The 21,808-nt window shown below is 38.7% G+C and overlaps 1 protein-coding gene across 5 annotated transcripts in view; it reads right to left on the reverse strand.

Annotated features, from left to right (window-relative positions):
- CAST (calpastatin) overlaps positions 1-21,808 on the reverse strand; it is a 122,751-nt gene that overhangs the window by 89,807 nt on the left and 11,136 nt on the right. For all 5 annotated transcript variants that reach the window (XM_078153114.1, XM_078153112.1, XM_078153115.1 and 2 more), the window contains exons 2-3: positions 18,967-19,035; positions 2,282-2,350 (exon numbers count right to left, since the gene is read on the reverse strand). In XM_078153114.1, the coding sequence (XP_078009240.1) occupies positions 2,282-2,350; positions 18,967-19,035 (138 nt within the window). The remainder of the gene's footprint in view (positions 1-2,281; positions 2,351-18,966; positions 19,036-21,808) is intronic.

Raw genomic sequence — 21,808 nt, forward strand, 5'->3', positions numbered from 1 at the left:
AATTAAGATAATGCATGTAAAACACTGTACAAACCTTAAAGTGATACATAAATGCTATTATTACCTTTATGATGAGAACAGATTATAGTAAAACTATCACTTCCTGAACCTGGGTTCAAATCCTGGATCTTCTATTTACTATTTTGACATTAGTGAACTAGTTTACCTTCTAGACTTCATTCTCCTTCTTTATAAAACAAACAACTGAGAGTCGATGTAGTAATTAAGTCTGTTTTTTTTTAAAGTGATGAACATGAAAAGAACATTAGAGCATAGGGAACTAATTTTAAAATACTTTTTTTTTCTACTGGAAGATTGTATAAGAGCTTTCCCAAAGTAGGATTAACATTCAGATAGACCTGGACACGCTGGGAAATCTTAAGGCTAAAAGAGAGATGTTCTTTAATGTGATCTAACTTTTTTTTTAATAAGTTTTTGGACCTAACCTCTGATTTTACTAGTATAAAGAAGTTCCAGTGAGTAATCTCTTTCTATCAATTCAGACAGGCCCCTGTACTGAAATGTATAGTTTTGGAGAATTGCCTAGAGTACTGAGAGTTTAAATGACTTATCCAGGGTCACAGTCTGTATATGTCAGAAGCATGATCTGAACCTAGATCTCTTTGACTCCAAAGCCTTCTCTGGGTTCCTTATGCATAATACTCTATCTCCCAGCTGCATGCGTTTGCACTGGCCCTCCCACATACCTGGAATGTGCTCCCTTCTTACTTCTGCCTCACAAAACCCATCTCTTCTTTTAACACGTAGCTCAGGCACCAGTTTCTGCATGAAGCCTTTCCAAATTCCCCAACTGTGAGTGCCTTATCTCCCAAACTATCATGTATTTAACTATTTTCTATTTACTCACCTTATATTTAAACTACATCTCATATATCTACTTGTCACCATTGGTATATAAATTTCATAGAAGCATGGCTTGTTTCATTCTTTGTACTAGTTTCCCGAGTGCCCAGCACAACGTGGTCTGGAGCTTGTGCTTAAAAATTGTATGGGGAAAGGCAGTTAGGTGGTGCAGTGGATGAAGCTCCAGCTTTGGAGTCAGGAGGACTTGAGTTCAAATCTTACATCAGACACTTGACACTTACTGGCTGTGTGACCCTGGGCAAGTCACTTAACCCCGATTGCCTAATCAAAAACAAATAAAAAATTGTCTGGGGATTGATCACCTCTTGTATCTTAAACTTACACACGTAGTTTCCTGGTTTGATAATTTATTTTTCAATGAAAACCAAATTGTGTTCCAAAAGTTTTCTTATTTTAAGAATCTTCACATGATGCATGGGAAATTTTTATATGCTAGATTCCAAATAACACTGTGTCCTATAGTATTCCTATAACATTTGGCAACTTAAATCATATATTTTGTTTCATAATGTCCTAAAACAAAAGGCAAGCATCTTAGATCCTCCCATACTACAAGAGAGTTTCAGGTGAAATATTCCATTAATTTTCCTTACCCTTATTTTATGCCAACAGGGAAAAAACAGTAAAGCTCCCAATTCAAGCCTTTACCTGGGAATGAAACCATTCCACTCAACTGAAAAGGGGAAAGGCAAGACCAGTTTATTTCTAGAAAGAGTAATTCATAATTTTTATTGGGGGGGGTGGAGAAAAGGGAACAAACATTTTTAAGTGCGTCCCATGTGTCAAGTATTATCTCATTTGATCCTCACAAAAACCCTGGGAGATGGGTGCTTCTATTATCCCCATTTTACAGAGGAAGAAACTGAGGCAAACATAGGTTAAGTGACTTGCCCAGAGTCACAGAGCTAAGTAAGTGTCTGAAGTCAGACTTGAATTCATGCCTTCCTGACTCTTACCTTAATCCTAACCCCAAGGTCTGATGCTCTATCTATTCTGTCATCAAGCTCTCTCTGAATGAGGAGTAGCGTGAGGCTGTAGAAAGAGCCCTGGATGGGAACCTTACTCCAAGCTCAGCACTCTCTCCACTGTACTACCTAGTTAACTAACTAACTATTTGAAGCCACGTATTGGTCTCAAAGCTGAAAAGCATTAATAACATAGCCTAAGATCTAAGCACTTTATGAAAAAAAGAGCTAACTAGATTTCTGCTCTGCTTGCATGTGCAATGGCCCAATGCTAGCACCAACACATGAGGACATTGCACAATAGATTAAATCAACAAGTGTCTTTTTTTACTTCTTTTTTTTTTAATCCCTTCCCCCATGAGAGACATGCCATCTCATATTCAGGATTCGCCATGCCACAATGCCTCATACCATAAAGAGATGGCACTCACCTTACTAGAGGCTGTTCTACTTGCAGAGATCCTGGAGGGGTGACTGCTACTATGACTTGCTGTTTTTTCCTAAAAACATACAAATTGCAACATCAGTGTGTGAAAATATAGCAACAAGAAAGTCAAGACAAATTTTTCATTTCAATGCAAACTTATTCTCAAGGGGAAAAAAATTTTATTTGTAATTAGCATACCAGACTGACAAATATCATACTTTGCCTGAAAATCAAAGTTTTCATGCTTTGCCTGAAGGCTATCTCAATATTAAAACAGGGATAAGAATAGGAGCTAAGATACTAAATGTGCAAACATCAAACTTTTCATATCTTCTTCATCTAAATGTTGGAACAGAAAACATATAAAATGAGTTTAAATCCTGCTCCTGCATTCTTCAATGATCTTGTAGAATTGTGAAAAGGTACCTTAAGGAACATCTCCACTTTTGGCCCCATTATGGAAACCACATCCTAAAAGGAAAGTATATTTTCTCTTAGGAAAAAAGCTATGATTTGGGGTTGTATTCCTGACTAAGTACTTTGTCTTCAAATAGAACACAGATATGCCCAACAATGGACAAAACAATGAGGTGATGGTGATACCTCTATAATAACACAAAATAATAAAATTATATTCTAATGCCTACCTATAAATATTCATTAATGTATGCTACACACTATCATAAAAGGGGCCCTGATGTAGTCTTTAGTGTCCACATGACTCATAAAAATATGGCTCTAGTGTATCACAGATATGATTTAAATCTAATGTGGTTGATATAATAAACATCAATTAAATATTTAGCTAGTGCTGATTTTGTTTGCCTTCTTAGAATTTAGAAGGGCTTTTTTTTTTGGAAGAGGAATTCTCTGAAAAAAAAAATTGAGCTGATGTTTTCTTTTTCAAAGAATCATAGGGGTCCTCTAGCTCAGCTTCCTGTTTGAGGCAAGACTGCTCTCTATAATATCCCTGACAAGCAGTCATGGCCAACTAGCTCATGCTAGATATAAGGGCACCTAGGTGGCACAGTAGATGAAGAGTCAGGCCTGGAATCAGGAAGACTCATCTTCCCGAGTTCAAATCAGGACACAGAGATTTACTAGCTTTGTGACGCTGGCCAAGTCACTTTCCCCTGTTTGCCTCAGTTTCCTCACCTGTAAAGTGAGCTAGAGAAAGAAATGGCAAATCACTCCAGTATCTTTGCCAAGAAAAATCCAAAATGGGGTGAGACATAATTGAAAAATGACTAACAGGAGATACAAGATAAGACCACAGATTTAGCTCTGGAAAGGACCTTAAAGATCATTCTAGTCCAACCCTTCATTTTACATTGGAAGAAACTGAGGCCCAGAGAAGTAAAGGTGACTTGCCCAAGGTAGCAAAATTACTAAGTAGCAAAGTCAGGGCTTCAATCCAGGCCCTCTGGTTCTAAATCCAGCATTTCTCTCACTATGCCATACCACCTGCAGCCAGTTGGGATCAACACTCTTCCTAGAAATTTCCCATTAAAGAACAAAGTCGAACCCAATCTTCCTACTGACATCAGAATTATCTTTAAGTATTTCAGGCACTCTTCCTGGCAGTGTGCTGAAAACTTTCAGTCTTCACTGGAAAGTCATACACATAATGACCAGAGCCTTAAACTTCCAGAGAGGGATTTCAGATCATTTCTAATTGCTAAGCTCAAACTCACTTCTCTTCCTGATTTCTCTGTTTCAGCTGAGGATACCAATAGCCTTCTGAGCTACTCAGGTTCAAAAGTTCAGTCATTCTTGACTCTTCACATGTATTTCTTGAGTTGCCAAGAAGACATGTTGATTCTTCCTGTACAACATTTCTATGCATTCATTCCTTTGTCTCCACTCCAAGGATAGTCAGAATAGCTTGCTTCAAAACCTGACCCTGATGCTTACTACTTACATGACCTATGTGACTGCCTCATCTTTAGGGATCTCAGTTTCCTCATTTGTAAAATGGAGGGGGTATGTGTGAGCATGATGATTTCTAAGGTCTCTCCTAATTCTAAATCTTTGACCCTATGATCCTGTTCCTTAAGTTTCAATGCTGGCAGATCAATAATTTAAATCCTAATAAAATAATAACACTCCTCCTCCCACCACCACCACCACCACCACCACCACCACCACTACTAGCTGGCACTTATATAGTGCTTTAAGATTTGCAAAGCACTTTACATATGGTAACTTATTTGATCCTTACAACATCCTTGCGAGGTAGATGCTATTATTATCTCCATTTAAAGATGAGGAAACTGAGTCTAAGAGAAGATAAGTGACTTGTCCATGGTCGTATGGCTAGTAGGGAATCTGAGGCAGGATTTGAGCTCAGGTCTTTCTGACTCTAAATCCTATTCTCTACTTAGCTGATACAGAGTCGGACTATGGCTTAGTAGAATCTGGAAGACCTTGATTCAAATTCTGCCTCTGATGAATATTGGCTGTGTGACACTGGGTAAATCAATCCTCAGTGCCCCCAAATAACTTTATAAGACTATACATTAGAGGGCAATTGTTGATTTGCACTGGTGAAAGGAATTTTCTCAGTAGAAGTTCCTTAGACCAGTGAAATCATTGGTTTGACCACAACTGATGTAAAGTAGGCAACTCTGAATGATTCAAATGGCACCCTCATTCATTTATCCATGTAGTCAGCAAACATTTAAGACTACTTTATACAAGTCTCCATGGAAGTTTAGGGGAACCACACAAACCACTGCAATACTCAGATGCCTGCCTCTATGATCTCAGAGATGGGGGACTTTTTCCAATGATGTTGGACTGAAAGCCATCTGGAGCGTTCTGCTGGGCTCCTGTCCATGTCCTCCCATAAGTTTGCCACAGGGAGTCTACCCTAATGTACTTGAGGCCTTCCCTTAATTCTCTTGACGTGAGAATATCTGTGCTATCCAGGAGTTATCCTTTTGCTCTCTCCAGGTGACCAGCTATCTTTTTGGATCATATAGGTTTATGAGGACATCCTTTTCCCAGCTCGCTTATGTCCAACATGGCCTCTACAATTCCCAACTTTGGTGGCTGGGAATTGTAGATGGTAGTTCTCACTTTTGATCCTTTATTGATTGTGAAAAAATTGGTCTTTTGATTCATATATATGCTTGGCCCCTTAAAGTAACTTCGTGATTTCCCAAAAGAATCTAGCTCCCTTCCTCATACTACTCAATTCTGGATCCAGTTCTTTGGGGAAATTGGGGAACTCTTTGATTTGCTGCACAGGAACCTCCTGTGGAACTGGATATGAATTCTGTTCCTTTCTATGGGATATGTGTCCTTACTGAAGGGCACATGCCCTGGAAAGATGGCACAGCAACTTCTTACTGGTCCCTATGACTGGTGAGCTGCAGTAAAGATAATTGGCAACTGAGTCAGAAAGAGCTGTCCACTCTGTGTATTTTAAGAAGAATTCAGGAGAAGACCTTCGAACCTTTCTTTGGGGATACATGAAATACTTTCTCTCTCTTGGACTTCCAGTAGGAGACGGGTAAGGATTCTTTCCCTCTCCACTTCATGACAACAAAAAGTTCATGGAAGTGAGAACATTGCTTATTCTACTTCCTGTTTTCTTCCCTGAGGCAGGCCAGTGACTAGCAATCCTGATAAATGGATATTTCTAACCATGGTGTTAACCTCATGAGTTTGAGAATTGTAAGATACTAAAGTTGGATGCCAGATGATAAGCAGGTAGTGGTTTCTGAAATAGCTTAGTTCTCAGAGAAGAAGACCACTGGCAGGGTCATTTTGAAACTGGAAGGACTAGTGAGAGCCAGCTAGGAGATTTGGAGCTTATGAGTTGTGTGGACAGTGTAGGCCCAAGGTGAATGTGAAAGTGAAATATCTGTTCTACAGTTTCACTAAGTGCCTTTACCTTTCAGGGAGAAAACTATGGTGTGCTATGTTTTCTCTATGTTAACATGCATCTGCTGTGAGTCTTCTGAATTTGATATAATTTTGGTTGAATAGGAAATAAAAATCTGTGCTTTGCCTAATATGGCTGACTGCAAGATAGAAAAAACATGAGTTGTGCTTTGGATTTTGTTTTCACCCTCCATTGGCAAGGAAGCAACATTTATTACATCACTAACAATTTAGAGAACTCTTCTGCTAAAACCTGGAGAAAGGGCAGAAATGCCTAATTGTCTCTCCAACCCTTGGAATTTGCTCCTTAAAATAAGGACACCTATTTTTGAAACTTAGCTGTTATCTTAGACTCTTGCTTATCCCTCTTTTCTCACATCTAGCACTTCCTAAGTCCTGATAATTCCAATTCCAGTATCTCTCTTATGTTTGCCTTCTCTTATTTATTTCTGCAGTTATTATCATAGTGTATAGTCCCAAATTATTATTTTCCTAGAATATTGTGGTGGTATCCCAACAGGTCTTCTCACTTCCACTGTCTCTTCTCTCCAATCTGTCCTCCATATGGATGCCAAATCTTCCTTGGGCTTAGATCAGGTCAAATCATTCCTGCACCCAAAAATCTTTAGTTGTTGCCTATTGCATACCAAGTAAAATTCTAACTCCTTGACTTTGTCATTCAAGGTCTTTCACAACCTCTCTCCTGCCCTCCCCCTATTCCCCTTTCCAGTCCCATCTCATATATACTGTGTACTCCATGCTCCCATCAAATTGATCTTCTTCCTGTTTCTGGAACATACCCATTTCAATGCCTTCTCCCACGCTGTAATTCTTATACCTAGAATGTCCTCTCTCATTCCTACTTCCTGTTCAAATCTTATCCACCCTTTAAAATTTGACTTAAATGACACATTGTCCATAAAACCTTCCTTGATCTCTCAAGTTGGTAGCAACTTTTTCTTCCTCAGACATTATTTTGTTTTGTACTTCTCTAATCCACTTTTCATTTATATCAGCTATATTTATGTCATAATGCCCTATCAGACCAAAAGCTCCATGAGGGTGGGGACTACGTCTTATCTAATTTTATCTTCCCTAATGCCTAATCCTGCATTCTGTACATTGCAGGCACTTAATAAATATTTATTGAATTAATATACAGGTTGAATTTAGTTCAAATTTGAGAAATCTAACCCTATGACAATTACAGATTAAAAGAGATTAAATTGCAATGTTTGAGCTTATGATCTATTAATTTTAAAAAGTATTGTAATATTTGACACAGTATTTGACATGTTGATACATAATTCTTATCATATAAACCAATCAAAGGCTTTATTCAGTAGATTTTTTTATACCACTCTGATATACTAGTAGATTTATAGTAATCAAACCAACTGTTGGGAATAGACTGACTCCCTGTTAAGGCTTTATTCAGGTCAGATGGGCCTGCTTGTCTCCATCTGTGGACTCACTCTTACCTACCTTTTGGCGTCAGTCTTATCTCTGGATTGGGAATATATAAGAAGCTCTGTCCTCAGGATCTTCCTTCATAATGTTCCTAATTTCCATCTGCCTCTCCACATTCCTGCTATTTTGTGGATCACCTGGATTTTATGATTAGTCTATCCTTTCTTGTCTATACAGTATGCATACAGATCATCAATATTTGCTTATGTTCATTTGCCCATTTTCCCTGAGTTTTGCAAGAAAGATGACAGATTGATCCTGGCATCTTTCCTAGCTTCCCTACTTAACTGATTCCCTCCTCTTGTTCTCAAAGGCATGGCTCTGGGTTATGGGGAGTTCCAAAATGCCTTAAGCCTGGAAGGTCTGTGGGGTCTAGCTATTATCGACTAGGTGACTGCGATACAAGAAAAGTTAAAATTAGATCTTGAAAGAGGCCTGACTCACCTTCTGACCTCTTTTTTTTTTTCCTGGCCTAATCATTTGTCTTGACAATCTATGTGATACAGTAGACAGAGTACTAGATGTGGACTAAGGAAGACCTTGATTCATATCCTGCTTCAGACGCTTATTAGCTATGTGACTATGGACAAGTTACTCAACCTCTCTTTGCCTCTGTTTCCTCATCTGTAGAATGAGGAGGTTGGACTTTATGGCTTCCCAGGTCTCTTCTAGCTCTAAATCCACAATCCCATGATGCTATGCAGCAGTATGTCTTTTTTATCAGGTTTCCTCAAACCCCAAGAGTCAAGACCAAGCTTATTTGTCTGTTGTTCCTTGGACTTTAATCTCTAAAGGTGTCCTCTGAATTTCCTCAGTTATAAAAGCCTAGAACTCTTGGAATTTCGTCTCAGGCAATCAAAGTTCTCTGAATTACTTTCTCTTGTCCTTTCTAAGTGATGCAAACCAAGTCCTCCTCCCATTCAAAGATCTGCAACAGGTACTGCAGTATCTGGAAGTTTCTACTTGTGCAACAGGTATCTGTCCCTGGTCCTAAAATACCCCAAAAACCCAGATGATAGGTTTAGATCTGGAGGTAAAAGGTAGGGGAAGGGGGCCATTTGATTCAATCCCCTCATTTTACAGATGAGGAAACAGATCCAGAGGGATACAAAGTCAAAAATTAGTCTCTGCCCCTGCAGAACTTATTTTATTTTATTTCATTATATCTTATTGGAGGGAAATAACATAACACGTCCAAGATTGTGCAGGCAGTAAGTGTCAGAGGATTGAAGTCTTACTGTTTCTACTGCGCCACATTCCTTTTTATGTGCTAGATATAGAAATCTGGAAACCATCATTTCTGTTGAGCTCCATACACCATAGACATAATGACTGTCATAAACTCCATAAACTTCATGAGCATCAGCAACAACAAAAAAAATCAAATGAGTATACAAACAAAGAGCAAATTTTTATTTGAACTCATAGTCTTTCATAGGGTAAAACAAAAAAAAAATTAAAGCTATCGTTCTGTGTCCCATTCTAGGCCTACCAATTAGTTCCATCACTTTTGGTACTATACCTCCTAGATGTCATACAGCTGAGATAGTTGGTGATGAGTGGCTGGTGGAGATGTCACAAAGGATATTGAAGGAGAGAGTCCACAAGGATCTCAATAGGCTAGGCTAATGAAGTGACCAAATTTGTACAAGAAATTTCCAGTGAAAAAACTCCTTTTGCTAATGCTGATCAGCAACAACTCTGGACCTTATGGCCTGAAAGAGTTGCCTGGGTGCATTGAGAGGTTACACAACTTGACCAGAGCCACATAACTAGCATGCTTCAGAGATGGTGATAAAATTAAATTTAATAGGTATTAATGTAAAATTCCTCAAGAAGTCCTACTCTGATGCCACAAGAAGGCACTGAGGTGATAGTGTGCCATTCTAGATTATAATAGCAAAATGAAAAGTCTGACAGACTCTATTATTTTGAAAAGGCTTCAAGCATAATTCTACTAAAATAACATGTCAGCCTTCCAAGAATTAACCTAGCTTAAGTAGAGAGAAGTTCATCACTAGTGGGCTGGACGCTTGGGAATAGAATTCTTTGGCCATGAACCCCACGAAATAAAGAAAAACACCAAACTGCCCTCATTCTTGTGCACCCTCTTCTAGTTTGGCAGTGATGGTGGCAGAAGGGTATGAGTATCATAGTTTTTAGATAATCTACAAATATTCATGGTTGGTATTGTAGTGTGAGATACTTGGTAAACGACCATAAGTAGACATAAACACACACACACACACACACACACACACACACACACACACTAACAGAACTGAATCTTATCAATTTTGACATTCTTGCTTAAAATGAAACCAGAAGACAAAAGCAAGTTGCAGTGAACTAGAAAAATGGAGGGCAAGTTTTCCCAGGCAAAGATAAAGGAGTTGGTAGAGATGATTTTATCTTGTCTGAAAATTCAGACAAGAAAGCAACCCGAAAGGCTTCAGGTAGCATAAAGTATTATTCAAAGGAAGATACATATTCTGAAAGGCAGAAGTCAGGAAGGAATGCCGTCTAGGCCTGGGGTATACCCGTTGCAAAAGCATAGAGATGAAGTGTCATGTGTGAAGAACAATCAGCAGGCTAATCTGGCTGGAACATTGTGTGTTGGAGGGATGTAACGTACAATAAGGCTGGATGAATGGGGTGGGGCCAGGTTGTGAAGGGCTTTAAATAGCAGAGTGATATGGTCAGATCTGTGCTTTTGGAAAAAATCACTCAACAGCTATATGGAAGATAGATTTGAATGGGCAAAGACTTGAGGCAGAGAGACTGCTTGGGAGGTTATTACAATAGTCCAAAGGAGAGGAATGTGACTGGAGAAACAGAGAGGGATGTGAGATGTGGAGGCAGAAAGAAAATGATCCAGCAACTAATTGAATATCAGGTTGAGTACAAGTGAGGAGGCAACAATAACAGTGAAGTTATAAATCTACAAGACTGTTAGGATGGTGATGTCTGACAGAAATTGGAAAGCTTGTGAGAGGACTGATTTTGTGGGGAAGAGATAATGAGTTGTTCTATAGACTTTGAGATGTGTACAAGATCCAGTTATAATATACATTTCATATATATATGAAATACAATATAATTTTCATATATATTTCAAAATATAAAATACGATAGAAATTTCATATACACATGAAATTTATGAACCAACATCTGTTACAGAGAATATCTATGAAAGACTTGACAGGCCCTACAAATTAAATCAAGATATGTGCTGATACCTAGTGACTTCAACACAAAAGGTGGGAAAAGAAAGGATGGCCAAAAAAAAAAAGTAGCAGAATACACTTTGGGAGTAAATAATAAGAGAGAGGCTGAAGATTTATTAAATACATAGAATTTTCATACCTATATAATCACGATTACTTTCTTTGAGAGCAGGGCAGCTAGAAGGTGCAGGGGATAGAATGCTGGCCTTGGAGTCAAGAAGACTCATCTTCCTGAATTCAAATCTGGCCTCAGACACTTAATAGCTATGTGACTTAACACTGTTTGCCTTAGTTTCCTCATCTGTAAAATGAGCTAGAAATGGCAAAACACTCCAGTATCTCTGCCAAGGAAACCCCAAATAGGGGTCATGAAAAATTGAACATGACTGAAAAACAAACTGCTTTTTACCTTTCTTTGTATCCTCCCAGCTTAGCACAGTGTCTGGTACACAGCAGGTGTTTAAAACATGTTTATTGACTGAATGAATGAATATTTCTATACAGTAGGGGCCAATACATTTCTACTAAATTTGGACTCTAAACTTAACCCTGGGGGTGCTTATAGAAGTGGAAATATTACTGAAGAAAACAAACATGGGAAGAATTCTGAAAAGATAGTGAAATGAGAGGTGGCCTCAGAGCAATCTCTCCCATACCCATATCAGAAGAAGCAAAGGCCAACAATAATAGAAATAGAAAGCTAGGAGAAAGAACAAAAATGAGAAAAAAATATGGTATGTGATTAAAACACTCTAATCTTGTCCATTTAAACCAGTTATTGATGCTAAAAAAAATGGGAAATGGGTTGAAGAAAGAGCATCCACACCTACTATGAAAGCTTCATACAGAAATTTAACCAATGTAAGTCAATTGCCACAGGAAGGAGACCAAAATGGCCTAAAATTGCCTCATCCAGCAAAGAATCAGTTTGCCAAGTTGAGGCAGCATTGCATTGGTGGATAGAAACCTGGACAGGTAGTCAAGAAGAACTAGTTTCAAATCCAGCCTCTGGCATAACTAGATGTTTGACTCCTGGCAAGTCACTGAGACTTTGAGTGCCCCAGCCAAATCTCAAAGCCTATAAATTGAAGAGAAAAGGTTAATTTGCATCAGAAAAGAAAGTTCTTCATGGAGAATTTACACTAGTAAGATAGAGATTAGATAAAAAAAAGTACTTGCAAACTAGATATGGCAGACAAAAGCAACACCTTTCAAACTTGCTTGTGATATCATAAACTTGATTAAAGATTATGAGCTCATAAAATAATGAGAGGCAATGGGGGGGGGAACTGTTTTAAAGAAAGCCTGGCAAAAGACCCACCTAAGAAAAGTCATCCTGAGGGCATTTAAGGATGAATGAAAAGATAGAAAACTGCTGCAGAGTCAGCAAGCATTTATTTAGTGTCTATCATATTGTAGGCACCATGTTAAGTGTTGGGGATACAAAGAAAGGCAAAAACAGCCCCCGCCTTTATGGAGCTCACAGTCTAACAGGGGACACAACATACAAACAACTATGTACAAAAAGGATCTACACAAGATAAACTGGAGATAGAAGCCAACAAAATTAAGGAGGTCTGGGAAAGGCTTCTTAAAGATGAGATTTTAGCTGAGACTCTAAGGAAGCCAAGGAAGCCAGAAGTTGGGGAGAAGACAGAGCATTTCAGGCATGAGAGACAGCTAGTGACAATACCCAGAGTTGGATCCAACCATTCTGGAGAACTATTAGAACATTAGAACTATGCCCAAAGGGCTATAAAACTGCATGTCTTTTGGCCCAGAAATACTACTACTAGGCCTATATTTCAAAGAGATTTTTAAAGGGGGGAAAGGACCAATTTGTACAAAAACATTTATACTAGCTCTTTTTATGGTGGCTAAAAACTGGAAATGGAGGGGATGCCTGTTACATTGGGGAATGGCTGAACAAGCTGTGGTATATGATTGTAATGAAATATTACTGTGCTGTAAGAAAGGTTTCAGTGATCAAAATTTATATTCCTTTGGGTAGAGCATGATTCCTTATGTGGACAGAGAGTGGAAGGAGGAAGGAAAGAAAACAGGAGGGAGAGAAGGAGAAAAGGAAGGAGAAAAGCAGAAAGAGAAGGGAGGGAGGAAGGAAAGAAGGAACTGCATTGCCCAACTGGAACTGGCAAGCACTCACTTGGGAGGTCAGAAAAAGCAATACAAGGACACTCACAAGGTCTCTCTTAAGAACTCTGGAATTAATTGTGTGACATGGGAGACACTAGCACGGGACCTCCCAGAATGGTGTGCCCACATCAGAGAAGGTGCTGTGCTGTATGAGCAAAGCAGAACTGAAGTAGCTCAAAAGAAATGGGAAATGCACAAATTTAGAGAATCCACCCCAAATGTTCACATGGACTATTTGTGCTTGACCTGTGGTACAGCATTCTGAGCTCACACTGGTCTCATCAACCAGAGTTGGACACACTATAACTTGACTCTAACATAGTGATATCATTTCAGTACTCTTCAAGAACAAAGGACAACAACCAACGAATACTTACAGATTGTTGGATGTCAGAGAAGAGAACTGGGCTTATCTGAGAGATACTATCCGGAACACCTACATTTATTCTTATTGATTATGTTTCCCTAAGTTAGAGCTAGCTGTTCAATTTTAAGTCCTAAGGCTTTTCAGATTAGTAAATGCGATTTTAAAAAAGTCTCAATTTCCTCCTTTATGGCAAAGGTTCTGTGGATCCAGAGTCAGTCACCAAAGTGTTTAAGGCTCATTCCATGATTAAAAGACATCTCCTTTAAAATAAAAAACAAGGATCAGGAAGCAAGTTTGGTATGAAATATAATAAAAATCAATTTTGGAGAATCCATGACAGATAGGGAAAAACAGGAATAATAGAGTTTTTACTTTGAATTTTGTAAATAAAAAATCCCGAAGAGTGGGCAAAATTTCACAGTGGATTCCACCTCCAGTAAGTTTGTCAGAGTGGACTGTTGAGTTTTTAGCATTGTGCCTTGATTGTTTAATTGGGGGCTTTAAATTTAGTTTCACAAACTCCCTCATTAATGCCTATCTGATGGGCACCACATAAAATAAGAAATCCCATAACACCTTTAGAAACTAGGCTTATTTACAGGATTACAAGTGGTGACCATAAAATCTTTTTTAATAAGACACATTAGCAGAGGGTAACTGTGTTGGGAACAGGACAGAAAAAAGTTACATGCACACGTGGGTGTCTTTTTTTTTTCCTGCTACATAGATATGCACGCCCATTTAGGTAAATAAAGCTTCTTGATTAAAAATGATCTTTAAACTCATAAGCCCCAGTCTCTTCCAAAGGGAATTATCTATTACCAACAGTCCTCAAAGATCCTAAAATGAAAAATTATTCCATGGATCCTGCTACTGTGGATCAGAAAGGGGAAGACTTAAATCACTAAGACCATACTATTATCAAGAAGAGAAAAGAAGAAGCAACCAAGTAATTTAAAACTTTGTACTTTTTAAGAATAGGAAAAAAAGTATCAAATAGCTAGAGGGAGTAAATTCTTCCAGGACTTTTACAGGAAAGGGATAGGCACCAAACATCCTGAGGCACAATTTCCAGTCTCTTCTATTCACAGTTATCCACAAAATCATATCCCATCATTAAATAAAAGAAAATTAAGATCTTGAGTATCTGTGAGGTCATGTACACCTTATAGTTATGAACTGCACCCCCAAGAAGCTCACTGAATTGTGTCCCCCATGTGGCCAGATGTGCCTGCCAAATTCTTTAATTAGATTTGATTGCAGGTTTGGAAAGGAATCTTCCTGCAAAAAAAAAATATTTAGAGATGTTGATGATACTGTTGAATGTTTCCATCTTTCCTATTCCCAATATCTTATATTTTAGGATTCCTTGGCTAGTCTGTGTAGTAACTGGTGAATCCATAATTCTATGACATTTCAAAGGGAAGTGCTGGTGATTAGTAAACCTAAGTCCTTGTATGGATAAGTTCTACTCTATCAGCACTGATCTGTATTGCCAGTCTAATATGAGACAGAAGATCCAAGTTTGAATTCTGGGCTTTGTCACATTATTTTATTAGGAAGACAGTGTGATATAATGGAAAGAACACTGGTCCTTGAGTCAGAGAACCTGAGTTCAAATCAGGCTTCTGATACTTACTATCCTATGATCCTATGACATATGAAACTTCCCATCTGACTAGACAAGTTTTAAGGTCCCTTCCAGCCCCAGATCTACGATCCTACAATTTATGATGTATGACAATCCCTTATTTATCATAATTATTTCTCTAGTGCTGATCTTGGGGGGAGAGAGAAGAAGTCCTTGTCTCTATGACTGAAGCAACCTTAGGACATGTTTGTTTAGGGCAGGAGAGAGCACAGAGAGGTTTCAGAACTTTTCTTCTCGTCCTCCCCTTCAATTGCAATACATTTTTTAGCCACTTCAGGGCAGGTTAGAGAAGCATTTAATAAGTATAAGATTCTAATTGACCCAATTGTGTATATTCAGAAGACTTGTTTATTTATGAAAGCTAGGTGTTGTTAGGGATCTGTAGGACGTTGAGGGCCACAGGCTGTTCATGAGACTTCACTGATGGGCGAAGACCCCTCTCGGGTGTTAGTACATGAGCAAAATATCCTGGCTCGGTTCTCTGTCCACGGACCTTGCGACTCCCAGTCAGCAAAACTCTGATGCTAGGCAAGCTCAAACTATAAAACAATGTTGCTAACTCAAGCACAGTTAGCTCTAGCACAAAGATATATCCAGTATTGCTAACTTATGTATCAAGCATTGCTGGTTCATGTAATCAAGTATTGGGACATTCCGGGAACAAGAAGTACATGGTGTCTTCACGGGAACAGCACCAGAGAAGGACACAGCCGGGAGAATGTTGCAAAGAGATGTGCTTGTTGATACTTTGATTGGTATTCGCATGAGAAAAATTCTCAGTGTTGCCTAGTGGTAAAGATACGTAAACTTTGTTGCTTTGTCCGCTGTTACACTGGGGGTATGTTCCCATGAGTCAAAGATATAAAACGGCTGTCCTGTGCCTTGAATAAAGGAGCTTCACCATCTTGTCTCCCTGCCTCTCACTGCTTGGTGCAGGGTATCAGGAACTAAGCTGGCCTTAGCATTCCTGGGGAGGGAGAGTTTAAGACTCTTACAGCCATTGAGCTGAATGCGTGCAACACGTGTGTATATGCATATGTGTGTGTGTGTGTGTGTGTGTGTGTGTGTGTGTGTGTTTTCAGGATAAGTTAGGTAACTTTTGGAAGCAAATGCTACTTTGGTACTCGAATTACAAAAATAGAGCTTAAACTTTTAGAATTCATGTCTCTCCTGAGAGCTATCTGAAACAAGGGGTAAATGCAATGCTATCATTTGTAAGAAAGAATAAGCTTTAAAAGCCTACTTCCCAGTAATGTCAGGAAGCAATACGACTTTCCAAAAGCCAAAATTAGCAAAGGCAGTAAGGGAGGCTGACAGCAAATCCAGATTACATTTGTTTTTTTAGAATTATTACATTTAATTTAGGATAGTGCCCTCCTATTGTTTCTGTATGCAACATATAGTCCAGGTTCTAAAGACTGTACAAAGGCTTCTGCCCAAGGTACCCTGTACAGGAAAAACTTCCAGAAAATACAGTATGACTACCTTTCATCATCACTCCAGCAAGTAAACGTGAGGATTTTGCTATGGGTATAAAAATCCCCCAATCCAATGCTACGTGAAGTCTTTCCCCTGATTCAAACCCAAAGTGTACATCTAAGTATTACTTCTACAGCAAGCCTTCCCTAACCCCCTTTAAAAAATTTTTTTTATAATTTATTTTTACTTATGCATTCATATTAAACATATTTTCAAATTAGTCATGATATAAAGAAGAATTAGAACTAATTGGAGGAATCACAAGAAAGAAGAAACAAAACAAAACAATAAAAGAAAGGCAAGAAAATAGTATGCTTCCATCTGCATTCAGATTCCAATGTTCTTTCTATGGATGTATATAGCATTTTCCATAGGGAGTCTTCTGGAGCCTAACCCCTTTTAATTCTAATGCTTCCTCTCTTAACTATTTCCTATTTGACCTCTATATAGCTTACTTTGCATATATTTGTTTGTATGTTGTCTCCCTCATTAAGTTGTAAGCTCTTTGAGGACAGGGGCTGCCTTTTGCCTTCTTTTGTATCCCCAGTGCTTTGCACAGTGCCTGGAATATAGAAGGCACTTATTAAATGTTTATTGCTTGATTGATATTCTGCCCTCTGTCAAGTTCTGTCAGCCTGGGATAACAGCCCACTGTGTTCGGATCTGGATGTTATCAGAGGATGGCTAATGGCAAGATATATAAATCTGCATTCCACTAGAAGTTTAAAATAAGGCCATGGACTACAGACTTGGGTTACAAAGCATTGCTTCTTCCCATCATGGAAAGAGAAATACAAGCCTTCAATTTTTAAAACAAAGCACACCGTCATATACATTTGTGCATAAAGCTTCAATTCCTCTTGGGTCTATTTACAGTAAGTCTCCTCATCAAAGTTTCTTAAATGATGCCAAACCTTTTACAAATACAATTTAGGTACTTAACATCAACAAATATGATAAGGAGACCAAAGCTCATGCTACCACCCACTTAAAACAATAGATGTCCAAATATACTCAAAGAACTCAAACTAATTTGCTACAAGTTTGTTGTTGTCGTTCAGTTGTGTTTGACTCTTCATGACCCTATTTGGGGTTTTCTTGGCAAAGATACTGCACTAGTTTGCCATATCCTTTTCCAGCTCATTTTACAGATAAGGAACTGAGGCACACAGGGTTGGGCGACATGCCTGGAGTCACACAGCTAGTAAGTGTCTGAGGCTGGATTTGAACTCAGGAAGATGAGTCCTCCCAGTTCCAGGGCCAGCACTCTTCACTGTGCCACTAAGCTGCCCAAGTTTACTCAACGTCAGACAGTCTTGTTAGATCCAAGCCTAGTGATCACAACCCGTAGGTTGCACCTATTCCCTTTGTGAACAATTTTTTAGCACATACATTTTAATTTTCATCCATATTAAAAGGGAAGAAATAGCATAACATTATCCTGGAGAAAAATCAAAGCCAGAATTTTGGCTTCAATCAATCTTGGTCTTCAAATCCAATGAACATCACACTTGATTTAAGATAAATTTTTACACAACCTTCAGGACTAGGCTTTATGGCCCTTGGAATGTGAAGATTAAAATCTATTTTTTGTTCATTTAATAAATACATGAGTTGAGATTTGAGGTAAAATGAAAGCAAACTGAACATCTTTTTGAAAGATAGCATTTTCATTTAATTCTGTCAGGGGAACAAAACAGTGTAGGCCAGGGGTTCTTAATCTGGTATATTTGGACAGATTTCAGGGAGCTTATGAAACTTGGAAGGGAAAAATTAAATTTTTATTTTCATTAACCTCTAACTAAAACTTAGGATTCACTTCAACTATTTAAAAACATTATTCTGAGGTAGGATCCATAGGCTTACCAGGCCACTGAAAGAGTGCATGATTAAAAAAAAAAAGGTTAAGAACCCTTGGTGTAGAGGGAGACATCATTTAGCTGAATGAAGACTCAAATAATCCCATTTGGAAACAAAATTTTTAAACTAGCATTTCCTTACAATACTTTTCTCTAAAAGAATAGCCCCCTTTCTGTTGTTTTAACCTTAATTCTCACTCTTTCTTAACTAATGCATTCTCCTCTGTTGCTTTGAATGAATTCCTTTGCAGAAAATCCAACAAACATATTGGCTTGTTTCTTCACCCTCTTAAAGCACTTGGTTTTCCTTTAAGTCTATCATCCTCACTGGCAAGTGTTGCTAGCTTTTCACTGACTTCCATGGGAGGTGGGGGGGGGAATGGCTCTTTGATACACTTCTTGGGTCTTTCCTTCCAATTTCTTTTTCAATGACCATCACTTGCCCACTTTATTTTACCCACTGGAGGTACTCACTTTAAGGTAAGTTTCCTAAAAAGAGTGTACATGCTTTGTTCTCTCATTTTTTTCACGACTCAATACCCATCTCTTGTGATTAAAAAGAATACAACAAACTGCAGTATTTGCACTGACCTCAGTTGTTTCAGACCGTTTCTTCTCCCCTGCCTTGGAGGGGGTTCCACTGTTTTTTTCATAAACATGCTGTAAAAAGAAAAGCATACCATTTAATTTCCTTAGCTAACAAGTAACTAAATATTAAGAAACATAATACAATATATTGTTATTTATTCATTCAAAAATCATTTATGTGTACTATGTGCCAACTTCTATGCTAGGCACGGGGTGGGGGAGCATTGAGACAAACAAAAAGTCTGTTTTTTCATCCCAACAAGGTTTTATGGATGTTAAGCACATAGACCCCACACAGTAGTCATTCTATATAATGATGATGATGATGATGATGATGATGATGATGATGATGATGATGATAATGATGATATACAGCCATAAATTTGGGATCTAAAGACTCATGCTATAATTAAACAAATACAGATCTGGCTGGCTGGCTGCTTAGGCATCCTGTCTCCAGCCAAGTGTGTCATGGAATTTTAAAGCCCAAATTGTCACTACCTGAGACATATGATGCACCCAAGAGATGGAATCTCCAAGGACTGAATTTGCCCTGCAGCTACATTGAGGCAACAATCGATGCTGACTCAGAGGGCAGAATTTGTTACCCCTGATTCATCATTCCCATTTCCTGCAGCACCTTGAACACCCCTGGAACTCTTCTGTCTAAGGGCTGGATCACAGAGTAAAGGTTACACCCTAGGCGGCAAGGCTGTACGTGTTTTGTTATGCTGTTAGGATAAATCCATTATATTAAAAGCCTGCATTAGTCAAACCTATAGCTTTCCTGAACTAGGACAACAGGAAGAAATGTAAGTTTTTACATGGTCAATTATTCAGTGCATTTAGCCATTGACAGTGATGCTACTAGCTCTAAGTATTATTTTTTATACGCTGAACAGCAGGAGATACGTGGCATGTTCATAAAATTTATTGCATTTTAATAAAGGGAAATTTTAAAGTATTCCTGCGGGGAAAACCAATTCTTGCCTTATGTTTACATTTAAAATCTCCCAATGCATGTTTGGAAATGAGGATATTGGGCCTGGGAAAATCCAATTCAACTCAATGACAAACACTTCTATTAAGTGTCAATGTCAAGTATCCATTATATGTCAGCCACTGAGGCTACAAAAACAAACAAAAAAATCAGTCATTTCCCTCAAAGAATCTATATTTTCCTGACCTGAATTCTTCCTTTTATTTGAAACCAAAACACAGAAGTATCATTATGTGTCCTTTAGCCTCTGCTAAAGTCTAATTCTTACATTTTTCCATGGTTTGGAGGTGGCAAATACCATGGCAATAGACTATACGCTCTGACAAAGCCTAAATATCCAGAAAAGCTTTTCATCTCGGTCTGGTTTTCTGAGGAATTGGTCTTACCACGTTCAGAGAGGGTCATCAGCAGGCAAGCCTTAGGGTGGTGAAAAATTCAGCCAGAGAAACTAACTCTTGAAGACCAGAGGGGTCATAATCTGTACTGGTGAAGGGAATACTCACACTGGTAAGATCGTCAAGGCCAGAGGTGGGGAACTTGTGGCCTTGAGGACATATGTGGCTCTCTAAGTCCTCGAGACTGAATTCAAACTTCACAGAACAAATCTCTTTAATAAAAGGATTTGCTCTGTAGAACTTGGATTCAGCCAAAGGGATGAACTCAAGGACCTAGAGGGCCACATGTGACCTCAAGGCTGCAGGTTCCCCACCCCAGGCCAAGGTTCTGAGCACGAAAGTATCTCTCTCTATCCTACCCAGAGACAGTTTAAGGAGCATTTTCTCTGAAGATAATTTTATTCAAGAACTGGAATGAATAGATGGGCATAGCATGTGAGAATCTTCTGGCAAATCAACAGATCTACTACTCAAAACATGGCAAATTGCAGACTCTGCCCCAGAACATATCCTCAATGACGTCCCTCAAGAAAAGTCAGCAAGCCATTCCTTTCATGAAAGAAAATTCTCTCCATAAAGAAAGACAGACATGAATTAACGGCTAGAACCCACAGAAACTTGGCTCTGCTGCCTAAAGGCAACAAAAGCTTGTGGAATCAAACTAACTCCTGTGCTTATTTTTGAGACATTTTTGTAACAGGCTACAAAAATATTTGTGTAAATGAGTGTGTGCGTGGTCTATATTTTAGGGTAATCAATATGGAATAATTTATATAATTTTTCAAAAAAGGTAATTTTTCAAAAGTAGCGGGCAGAAATGGCTATAGATAGATTACTAGACTCCAAGGAATTGCTTATCTCTAAATAAGATGGCCCTTCAATCCCTCTGCTTGTGCCTGATCCCATCCCCTCCTATCTTCTCCAGTACTTTGCCACTTTAATTATCCTCTTTCTCTAGTTTTCATGTTCTTACCCACTGGCTCCCTCCATACTACCCACAAACATGTCCCAAACTACCCCATTCTTAAAAGCAAACAAAAAACTCCTACCATTCTCTCAAGACATTATCCTATATCTCCCCTCTCCCCTTTCATTGCCAAACTCCTAGCAAAAAACTTGATGTTTTCCCTTCCTTATTTCTCACTCATTTCTCTCTCCCCTTACAGTAGGGTGCATGTCTCTATCACTTAACAAACTGCTCTCTCCAAGATCACCAAGGATCTCTTTGTTCCTAAATCTCATGGCCTTTACTCAGTTGTCATTCTTCTTGACATCTCTGAAACATCTGACACTATTAAACACCTCCTCCTTCTGGAAGGTTTCTCCTCCCTGAGTTTCTTTGTTGTGTTTCTTATTTTACATATCTGACCGATGCTTCTCCATCTCCTTTGCAGGATCAGCTTCCACGTTCTGCTCCCTATTTGTGGCTTTGCCCTGGGCCCTCTCCTCT

This window comes from Phascolarctos cinereus, unplaced genomic scaffold, assembly GCF_003287225.1.
Source record: "Phascolarctos cinereus isolate Bilbo 61053 unplaced genomic scaffold, phaCin_HiC Scaffold_4;HRSCAF=312, whole genome shotgun sequence".
Classification (NCBI taxonomy): Eukaryota; Metazoa; Chordata; class Mammalia; order Diprotodontia; family Phascolarctidae; genus Phascolarctos; species Phascolarctos cinereus.